The 11,417-nt window shown below is 40.2% G+C and overlaps 1 protein-coding gene across 6 annotated transcripts in view; it reads left to right on the forward strand.

Annotated features, from left to right (window-relative positions):
* Positions 1 to 11,417, forward strand: part of NNT (nicotinamide nucleotide transhydrogenase) — a 94,788-nt gene that overhangs the window by 46,976 nt on the left and 36,395 nt on the right. For all 6 annotated transcript variants that reach the window (XM_039234158.1, XM_039234160.1, XM_039234157.1 and 3 more), the window contains exons 11-16: positions 2,139 to 2,300; positions 3,567 to 3,677; positions 4,661 to 4,806; positions 6,017 to 6,212; positions 8,809 to 9,042; positions 10,140 to 10,300. In XM_039234158.1, the coding sequence (XP_039090089.1) occupies positions 2,139 to 2,300; positions 3,567 to 3,677; positions 4,661 to 4,806; positions 6,017 to 6,212; positions 8,809 to 9,042; positions 10,140 to 10,300 (1,010 nt within the window). The remainder of the gene's footprint in view (positions 1 to 2,138; positions 2,301 to 3,566; positions 3,678 to 4,660; positions 4,807 to 6,016; positions 6,213 to 8,808; positions 9,043 to 10,139; positions 10,301 to 11,417) is intronic.

Consider the following 11,417-nt stretch of genomic DNA (forward strand, 5'->3'; position numbering starts at 1 on the left):
ATGTCCCGACTTGCACTTACTTGTTAAAAAGAAAGAAAGATAGAAAGAAAGAAACCAGCTTATTATATTGTACCTGCACAGGATTTTTGGAAAGATTGTAAATTTCCATTTCTCTTTGAGATTTGTAAGGAAACAGAGTGAGGCATGTATGATGGTTTATTTTTCTAGGTTTGTCTTGTGTTAAGTCAAGGTTTATTGCATTTTAATAGATATGACAATAACATATTCTAGTGAATAAAAGGATGGCCTTACATTTGTTTTCCTTTACCTTCAACGTCCTCCTTTATAATAAAAACAAGTCTTTTTCTTTTACATGTGTGTTAGGAATCTCTTTGAATAGTATTCTTCAAGGAATATGATTTGCTTTTTTCCTTTTTTTCCCCTGTTTTCTTTTTCCTCTGCTTCAAAGACTGTAGAAATAGCATATTTGACATTATTAAATGTTTTATAGAAAAGACATTAGTTTATTAAATAGTCGATTAAAAATCCTTCAGATATGTGATTTCTATCTTAGATGCCCAGCAAAAGATGGATAGTTTACTGCTTCTCGATTAACATAGTCCTTTAATGAGTGCTAGGCATTGCACTAAACACTTCATATGCCTTAACTTATGTACTCCTTACAAGGCCTCAGTGAGGTGCACATATTATTTATTATTTTCTTTTTCCAGCTGAGGATAGAGAGGGTTAATAATTTTACAGATGAGGATGCTGTAGCACAGAGAAGTTAAGTAACTTGCCTGAGATCACACAGCTAGTGAGCAGTGGGACCACCATTTGAATGAGGCAGTCTGGCTTATGATACCATATTCCTTTTTTTTTTTTTTAAGTTTATTTATTTATTATGAGAGAGAGAGAGCTCAAGGAAGTGGGAGTGCATGTGAGTGGGGGAGGGGCAAAGAGGGAATCCCAAGCAGGCTTTTCACCCCGTCAGCGCAGAGCCTGAAGTGGGGCTCGATCCTCACAAACCGTGAGAGTTCACGGTTTGTGAGGATCAAGCCTGAGCTGAACTCACGAGTTAGACCGAGCCACCCAGGCACCCCATGAAAACATATTCACTGCAGCTCTATACAGCTTCTCTGATGTTTAGCTAGAACACAAAACAATATTCTGTCTAACTCTCCCTCCAGATGGTTAATGGGCCATGCATTGGAACCCTGGAAATTTTACATGTGGGTAGGGAAATATAAATTAAAACTGCAGCCTTCCTACATGATTTAAAGTAAAATTAATGTCGGTTTCTAGGTGTTCTAGCTGTGCCACTTATAAAGAAATAGTTCCTATCAAGGAAAAAAAGTACCTTATTCAAGGAAGTTGAATTCCAGCCCCCTGGTCCCCCATTAGCATTGTTTTTACTGACCACTAGGTAACCCTTCCTTCTGTTGCAGAGCAGCCATCCACATGTTTGCTATTAGGAAAGGCAATAATTAAAGATGTATGTTCAGAGCTGACTGTTTGTATTCTGCACATTCTTAATTTAATTTGTATTTTTTTTTTTTCCTTTTCTTTGTAAAATCCTGTTTGCTGACTTGGTGTTGAGGCTGGAGCTGACTGCCCTGGCCAGCAGTCCAGTCCAGATTCAGGAGCAATTGCAAAACTTCTGTCCCGGGTGGGTGGAAGCCATATGTTTTGGGGAGGTGCTGGAGTGAATGAAATCCTTCCTACTCTTTTAAAATCCCTCTTCCTTAGCCAAATCTGAGTGACATGAAATTGGCTTCAAAAAAGTCCTAGCTTGTAAAGGTTGTGTCTTACCCAAGTAGAAATGCTTTGGTAGATCTGTAGAGGTCTGTAATTCTGGAACAAAAACACTTGTATAAACACATGTGGCATTGTCAATGGAAGTTAAAACAGGGAAAAGGACAATGGGGAAATTGTTATTAAGGTGACTCATAAATTCTACTAGATCTTTATAGCTTGTTTTATTTTGGGAGGTGGCAGTCAGGAAGTTGAGTTTATTCATAATACCTTTAACCTGCCCCCACTCCCATCATGAAACGTCTAAAAAAAATCTCATTATTGGCAAATCTCATTATTGGGTGCAGAATTTAAAAGCATTGACTATTTGACACATGTGCGTGTGTGCTTTTAATCTTGAGGTAATTAATTGAATGTCAGCTCACACTCTTCTCTTTCTGTAGGTCTCACTGGGATTCTGGGTTTGGGCATTGCAGCGCCCAATTTAGCCTTTTCTCAGATGGTGACCACTTTTGGCCTGGCCGGCATTGTGGGCTACCACACTGTCTGGGGAGTGACCCCTGCTCTCCACTCACCACTGATGTCTGTGACTAATGCAATCTCAGGTTTGGTCCTCATTTGTTTTCCCTCATCTTAGGTTTTCATGGGCTCGTTTGACTCTCCCACTGCTTTCAGTGAGGTTTATAAAGTCTTTTGTTTACAAATGGTACGGCTTGGCATCTGAGGCGGTGGTTGTGGTGGTTTGGGCTCCCACAGGGGCAAGGGTGGGGCCAGAAGTGAGGGGCCGAGCAAGCGTGTCAGGCCTTCGGGCCGCTCCCATTTCAAGCAGTGCAGAAGAATTGTTATTTCTTTCAATTATGATTTCCTTTATTTTTAAAAATGTTTTAATGTTTATGCTTGAGAGAGAGACACCGAGTATGAGCAGAGGAGGGTCAGAGAGAGGGAGACAACGGGATCCAAAGCAGGCTCCAGGCTTTGAGCTGTCAGCACAGAGACTGACATGGGGCTCAAACTCATGAACCACGAGATCATGATCTGAGCCGAAGTCAGATGCTCAACTGACTGAGCCACCCAGACGCTCCTATAATTTCCTTTGAAGAAAGGATTCCTGTGATATAACTTGGAAACCACTGTTCCACGGAATCATAGGCCCAACATCTTTTAGGGGCTCCTCTTAGATTCGTCTAGACATTCAGCTCAGCAAGTCTGCAGCAAGCCAAACCTGTTGCCAGGTTCACCATGAAGCCTTTGGAATAGGAAACCCCGCTGGCCAGGCAGGGTAGCATCAGGCATTTCTTTTTGGTGTGAGTTTTCACAGAGGTCCATGCAGCGGTCCACATGGCTGTCCAGGAGCTGCTCTCTTTGGCCCTTTGTGATGGCTCACATCTGAGGGACGAGACCCACACTGGACAGGCATGGGACCTGCCCTGGCCTAGAAGCCTCGTGGTGCCGGTGCATAGCCCTGATAGCAGTGCTGGAGGCCCAGCGTCCTGTGTCTCTGCACGGAACGTGTCTCATTCCAAGAGGCGCCGCACTCCGGAAAGTTCAAAGTTACGGCTTCACCATCATATATTTATAGTTCATGCAAAGTTCCTTCCAGTTCAGAAGCAGTTTATCCACTAGCGGTTCCTTTTTGATAATGTTATTGATTTATATCATTATCAGGGGAACAGAGCTAGAAAGTTCAAGGAAGGCCAGATTTTCATGCAAGAGGAAAAACATTTGTTAACTCTTTGTCTGCGATAGTACTTGAATGACAGTGGTGTGTGGGAACGTTTTCCTTTGTGTCTGTACATGTGAGACCCTGCAGCTCTGAATTGGGGTTGGCCATGTCACTATGCTCATTCACCATCTGGATTCTCTCTTCCTAGGGTTGACCGCAGTTGGTGGGTTGGCACTGATGGGAGGACATTTGTATCCCTCCACCACTTCTCAGGGCCTTGCCGCTCTTGCTACATTTATTTCCTCAGTCAACATTGCAGGTACGATGGCAGTGGTGGTAAAAGACCCCACGGTGCTATTTTTTAAAATTTATTTATTTAAGTAATCTTTGTATCCAACATGGGACTCGAACTCATGACCCTGGGATCAAGAGTTGCACGTTCCATGCTCTTCCAAATGAGTTAGCTGCCCCCAGTGCTATTTTTAATGGAGATGTGAGAAGCAAATATAAATCGATACAGGCATTTGGAGTGTTTTAGACATCCAGATTTTAAGAACTTAATTGTGCCTTTAAAAATGGTTTCACTCAAACCATAAATGCTCTCTGGGAAGAATTATTTTGCCCATTTGTAATTTTTAGAAACCATTTGATAAAAGAACACTCTCTTACCCTACCCGTACCCCCAAATAAACACACAAAATGATTGTCTTGCTACAAGTGAACTGGAAAGTTATTGAATGCATAGTTTTGAATTAAGTTGACTTGTAGCTATCACCATGACATCTCTATACTTTGAGATAAAATTTTAGCCTTTGGCCTTATGCTAGCCTGTGTTCCTGAAAACTGAAAGCCTGGCCCATCACTTGTGTAAACTCACTTGATGCTATTTTGTAGCCAAAAGTTAGTTAATATGTCCAAGAAATCTGGTGCCTGGTGGTATAGCATTTTTTTCCTTTTATCACTTAATATAGATTTAACAGAATAACTTATTAGAAGAAATTTCTAGCCTTTGATCTCTTGCATTCCCAAGCTGTTTTAATGTCTGTTTACTTGTAGTCATGCAGAAATAGTTGGTGCTGCACTCTGATCGCTGATTTCCTTTCTGAATATAGGGTTCCCCACACTGAATGGAACCGGCTTGAGTAATAGCCTAACTTTTAATTTTGAGCTTTTAAAATGTTACTTAATATTATATTTATCCTTAGGTGATAAAGATGTGCTTAAAATAGGAAAATTGTACCACTTTAAAAATCACGTGGCTCAGTGAGATACCTCTTTCTGTTTTATATTTACTTTGATAAGGTGGCTTTCTGGTGACCCAGAGAATGCTGGACATGTTCAAGCGTCCCACGGACCCCCCAGAATACAACTACCTGTATCTGCTCCCTGCTGGCACTTTTGTCGGAGGATATTTAGCAGCCCTCTACAGTGGCTATGACATTGAACAAGTAAGAGGCTATTTTGACAATGTTTATTTTTGCCACTGTGTTTCCTTTCCAACTAGAATTCACACTGTCATTACCAAAATTCGGGCCCTGTCAAGCAAGTACAATAATAACTCTAGAAACATCTTGGTCAAATGGAGCATTCCTATCCCCTAAGGACCCAGACACTGGATTCTAGAGACAGATTTGCCTGTTAACTGAATGTGCTAACATGGGCTTCCCTGTTTGTCCCGCAGGTTTTCTACACGTAAAAAGAGTTAAGAAGGTTATTAGTATTAGTATCCTCTTTATGTACCTGGCTGGATTGTGGTAGGGATATGGTAAAATAGGCAGTAAAAAAGTTTGAAAATTTTCTGTTTCTCCTCCAACAAATTCAGTGCATCATCTTTTGTAAGCACGAGATGTTATGTCAATTCGTTTAAAAAAGACAGTTTAAAAATAAATGTTATGTAGAAAAGCAGAAATAATCAAGTTGAACTTTGAAAGTTCCATGTCTCAATATAATTATAATTGAGACTCAATTTTGTTCTGAGCTCAGTATTTTTTTTTTTCACTTTTCAATGACTGTCATGAGATTGCATCTGCTCTGACAGCAGGGAAGTCACGTTCCCCATGGTTTCCACTGTCCCCAACATTTCTTGTTGATTGAACAAAATCTTTTTTGAGAAGAGTTGGAGTGGTATGTCAGGGAGACCCATTTGCTACTTTCTGATCACTTGACCTTGGAAGAATTATGGAATAACCTCTTTAAGCTTTGGTTTTCTCTTGTAAAATGAGGATGATGACCCTTTCAACTTCTGTGAATCTCACAGGACTGACATATAACATAAATAAAGTATAGGGCACAGTCCCTGGCATTTATGGTGTCAGGGGTTGGCTCTTTTACATTTGGTCAGGTCTAGATCCCATAACTGTTTAAATTTAGGTACATCTGTATGCATTTATGCATGCTATCCAATCCAAAAGAAACCAATTTACCTAAATGGTATAACTGCAAATACAATTTAAGGTATTTAATGTGTTAACATCCCTAATGGATAGGAAACTATATTGACTACTCAAAGAAGAAGTCATATTGGTCCCTCTATTATCCAAGTTTAAAATTGTTCTTAGGAAATCATGTTTCCTCAAGGGAGGTCCTCCATATACTAATAGACTGCAAAGTTTTGATAGTCTTTCTCTCTCTCTCTTCTCTTTCCTTTTGTTTACAAAGATCATGTATCTGGGCTCAGGTCTGTGCTGTGTTGGTGCCCTGGCTGGCCTTTCTACCCAGGGAACGGCTCGTCTTGGCAATGCATTGGGCATGATTGGGGTGGCTGGAGGCCTGGCAGCCACTCTGGGAGGCCTGAAACCATCCCCAGAATTGTTAGCTCAGATGTCTGGAGCAATGGCTTTGGGCGGCACCATTGGTAAGCACTTGGTGGGTTTCCTCCTTTACGTGAACCGCGGCCCATTTTTTTTTAGCTCATTTAATGCAGTTGATGTACTTGCTCAATGTTAAATGTTTTAAAATGTTTGTATTTGAATGAGAATTATACCAACTATGATGACTTCTCACCAAAATAAAATACATTGTATTAGAAACAAAGGTAATTATATTATTTATAACTTTCTAATTAGTTTCTTTGAGCTTATTTTCTATGATCTTGAGATTACCTGTGTTTATTATATCTGTTTTTAGGAATACTGTGTAAAGGTGAGACTCCGTCCATCTCTTCCCAACTCCATGTTAATGACATAAACTTGGTAGTTAGCAGTTGACCATGGTGGTTGCATTTACATGGTGGAAATCAACAAATGCTACAATCTGGGTTTCAATTATTGTTTTGTTGATTGCCCAGACCTGAGAAAGTGTTGGAGAAAATATTAATAATGCAGCTTAAATTCAAAAGTATGCTGTGTCTATAGCCATTACATGGTGAATATCACAAAAACTGAGCAAATATTCTCGTAGTATTTGAAAACTGTCATCCGATTCAGCGAAGCTGCTGCTCATATTGTTGATAATGAATGAGGTTTCTCACATGCATCTTGTTTCGTTTTGTCTTATTTGTTACTGCAGACAAAAATGTCAGCCAACATTCCCATGGGAACTGTACTCACTCATCAGTTGTGAACACTAGGTTGGTGACAGATACAAGAGTTGGTAAAAGTCAACAGAGGGGCGCCTGGGTGGCTTAGTCGGTTAAGCATCTGACTTTCGCTTGGGTCATGATCTCGCGGTTCGTGGGTTTGAGCCCCGCGTCGGGCTCTGTGCTGACTGCCAGCTCAGAGCCTGCAGCCTGTTTCAGAGTCTGTATCTCCCTCTCTCTCTCTGGCCCTCCCCTGCTCACGCTGTCTCTCTCTTTCCTAGAAATAAAAATTTAAAAAAAAAGAAATAAAAATATAAAAAAAAAAAAAAGTCAACAGATACATTCTGTGAAAGTCAATTGGCTACATAGAATTTATAGTAAAGAGTGTTATATATTTTATTATTTGAAAATTGTGTGCTCCATACCTTCATATCAGTGAAAACTCATGTGCATATTTATAATGGACACATGTTTTTATCCCGAGGAGCTGGTGGTTATATATTTACCAGCGTAACTATATCTTTAGGCCTTCCTTTGTGCTTCCCCAGGAATGCTTTGTGTCCTTTCTCAATAGTCCCTGGAAAGGAACTGAAAGGAAAATGTGTTGTAGGTTCATGGCAGAAAAACCTTTAGACAGGATCTTAGCAAGTATTCTGAGACACACTCCTTCTATATCACCTCCCTAGAGCCAGGCAGGAATTTGAGTCTCCTCATTTGCATGTTTACTCAGCTATTTGTGTGTCTTTACCTTTGCACTAGGCTCCCACCCACTCCCCAGAAAACCTAGGCCTTCTTCAAATTCCAGCTGTTTCTTGTGTGTCAGGAGCACGTGTTAGCTTATGGAGAAGAGAGCTTGAGTTATTGTTGCAGTTGGGGGAATGTAAAGGGCTTAACTGGAACCTTAAGTAATCTGAAGAAGCATTAATCAGGGGAGTGTTTGCAGGTTGTGAGGGAAGAGACACATGTTAGTGCTGTGTGTTTGGGTTTTTGGAATTGGACCTTGTGTTGAGAAAACCTACTATTTTGAAAGGGTATACATAGCCAGCGTCCTTACCTGCTGTATAGTCCCTGGGAGAGAATATTTAGCCCATACAAGGAAGCAGATAAATACTTATTAGTGACAATGATGGGAAACCCTTAAATGTGGTCTTTTTAAAAAACTGAGGTATAATTGACATACAATATTTTATTAGTCTCAGATGTACAAAATAATGAGTCAGTACTTATATATATTGCAAAATAATCACAGTAAGTATAGTAAACATCTGTCACCATACATAGTTGCAGAAATTTTTTTCTTGTGCCGCGAACTTTTTATTAAAATTTTATTTTAGAGAGAGAGTGTGTGTGAGCAGGGGAGATGGGCAGGAAGGAGAGAGAAACAATCTTAATCAGGCTCTATGCTTAGCACAGAGCCAGATGTGGGGCTTGATCCCATGACTCTGGGATTGGAACCTGAGCCAAAGTCAAGAGTTGGATGCCCAACTGACTGAATCATCCAGGTGCCCCTTGTGATGAGAACTTTTAAGATCTATTTTCTTAGCAACTTTCAAACATGCAATACAGTATTATCGATTGTGGTCACTGTGCTGTATAACATCCCCACGTCCTATTTTGTGACTGGAAGGGTCATCCATTTTGCCCATCCCTCTTCCCCTGCCTCTGGCAACCACCAATCTGTTCTCTATATCTGTGAGCTTGGTTGTTTTTTGGTTTAGATTTCATATACAAGTGAGATCATATGGTGTTTGTCTTTCTCTGTCTGGCTCTTTTCACCTAGCGTGATACTCTCGAGGTTCATCAATATTGTCACAAATGGCAAGATTTCCATCATGTTTTATGGCTGAATAATGTTCAGGTGTCATCTTTATTATAGTTGATTCTCAAAGGTGTGTTGAGTTTTAATGTCTCTTTGACCTTCATTTTCCAACAGGACTGACAATTGCCAAACGCATCCAGATTTCTGATTTACCTCAGTTAGTTGCTGCTTTCCACAGTTTAGTGGGCTTGGCAGCGGTGCTTACTTGCGTCGCTGAGTACATTGTGGAATATCCACATTTTGCTATGGACGCAGCAGCAAATCTCACCAAGATCGTGGCCTACCTCGGTACTTACATCGGAGGTGTCACATTCAGTGGCTCTCTTGTTGCCTATGGAAAGCTGCAGGGTAAGTGATTCAGCACTTGCCTATATTGTTTAGGGTAAATAGATGTTGCTTAGGGGTCTATTTCAATTTCAGAAAATGGCTTAACTGTCGAACCTGTTAGGTGAAGAATTCGTGTAGCACTCAAATATGTAAAAGACCCCCTCCTCCACATCACAATTGGTTTCCTTTATTGAGCCTTCCAAATCTCATCAGGCTTTGAAGATGTTCCTTCTGTAGACAGCCAATGGAGGAAACAAGGGCATGGAAATCTGTGTAGGGACTGGTTGACATTTGGTAATATACGTGAACAAAACAACATCTTCATAACCCTTAGAGATGCCTCTGTAGAGTTCATAAGATTGTACTTCATACATTTTCCGGAATAGAGAGAAGTTTGGGTGCTCATGTGTATCTGAAAACAGATACACATTTTGTAGCTCTAGTATGGCATCTTTTGCTACTGCTAAAGTCAGCCAGGGAAATAGAAGTGGGAAAAAAAAAACCCAAACCTCACATAGACTGTTTTCAGTGTTTTCATGAAAAAGCGAGTCTATATAGAAACTAGCTTGTGATATAAAAATCTGGTCTTGCCTCTTAGTAATCAAGTCATTAAAATTAAATAGGAAACTTCCATGAAACTTAAGAATCACAGAAGAACTTCAAACCTACAATGTTCTTGTCTCATGCTTTGTTTTTAAAAACAACTAGCAAAGCAGGGCTCTGCTCCCTTGGGCTCAGTTGATAGAGTCAGAAATGCTAATATGCTAGGACTCTGTTTTGAAGTTTTAAATAAATGAAACCACACTTAACAACTTCTGTGTCGGTCATACGGGAAAAAAGTAATTTTTTAAGATTCTGTGACAAAGAGTAGAGAAATTGTTGTGTGATCAAAGTAAAGAACAGTTAAGTTGAGCCATACTTTTCCTACTTCTGTTAACATTTGTTACATCTAAGAGCCCTAATTTGCTTTTATGTTTCAGGTCCTTTTTTTACTCTGATATTAAATTTTGGTAGTTTAGGATTAAATGACACACACTTGAGAAAGAGAGACAGAGAACGGGGGGGGGGGGCGGTTAATGACACGTGCTAGGTTCTGACTGACATGCTTCTGGTCCTAGGTATTCTGAAGTCCGCCCCTCTCCTGCTTCCTGGAAGGCACTTACTTAATGCAGGCCTGCTGGCTGCCAGTGTGGGTGGAATCATCCCATTCATGATGGACCCTAGCTTTACCACTGGCATCACCTGTCTGGGCTCTGTGTCTGCTCTCTCTGCTGTCATGGTAAGAAGTCAGAGATGGAAAGCATGTACTCCGTGAGGAACTGGCAGTATTTTGTTTGATTACAGTCTAATCATATTTCTGTCTCTTCAAGACCCTTGATGGAATAAACATGTTTTAAAATGATATTACATGTTCTGTTTTAGAATTTGGAAAATACAGAAAAGTGTAAGAAGAAAATGACTCTTTCTTTCCACATAACGGTTCCTTCCAACATTGTCGTGTGACACATTCATTGCTCTGGGGTCTTTTCACTGGATCAGTGTGTTGGTGAATAGGAATTTTAAAAAGCCAAGTGTTTCAGTTCTATTCATTAGGTCCCTCCCTATTGTGACAGGGCCCACAGAATAATGCTTTGGGTTTTATGCAATAAGTGGAAGGTACTCTCTGCCCATTAGTTGTGCTAACATTTATTGGAAACTAAAATACCAAGTTAAATAACTACAGTATATAAAATGAAGTGCAGTTAATAAGCTCTCTGTATTCAGTGGGGGAGTTCAGCAAAGCCTTTTGTGGTAGATTCGGTCCTCCTCTTCCTCTCTAATTTTTTGTATTTAGTAGACTGATAACGTACAGTATTCTCTAGTTGCCTCTATGCTACAGTGTAGCGTTTCATTATGTCAATGTCTGATGCCTTTGCGAACAGCTGTTATTCACTGATTCGTTGTTTGTCTAGTCTGGAGTCAACGTTATGGACAAGATTAATGTTTTAAGTTTTTAAAATAATTTGTAGTGCCTAGCACAGAATTAGCCATATAGTAATTGCTTATCAAACACGTACTGGCTGCTTGATTCAAGATTTACAGTGCTAAAATAGTATGTATTTTTATGTAATCCTAAGAGGACTTATTTTGATAGAGAAGCTTGAGAAGTCTGAAAAGTAGCTTAAAATTCTTTTTTTTTAATTTTTACAAATAGTTTATTGTCAAATTGGTTTCCATATAACACCCAGTGCTCATCCCCACAAGTGCCCTCCTCCATGCCCATCTCTCCCCTCCCCCCCACATCCATCAATCCTCAGTTTGTTTCTCAGCATTCAAGAGTCTCTCATGGTTTGCCTCTCTCCCTTTCCCCCACTATTTCCCCCCTTCTTCTCCCCCATGGTCCTCAGTTAAGTTCC

The sequence above is a fragment of the Hyaena hyaena genome, unplaced genomic scaffold (genome assembly GCF_003009895.1).
Source record: "Hyaena hyaena isolate Hyena2069 unplaced genomic scaffold, ASM300989v1 scaffold_83, whole genome shotgun sequence".
In the NCBI taxonomy this organism is placed as follows: Eukaryota; Metazoa; Chordata; class Mammalia; order Carnivora; family Hyaenidae; genus Hyaena; species Hyaena hyaena.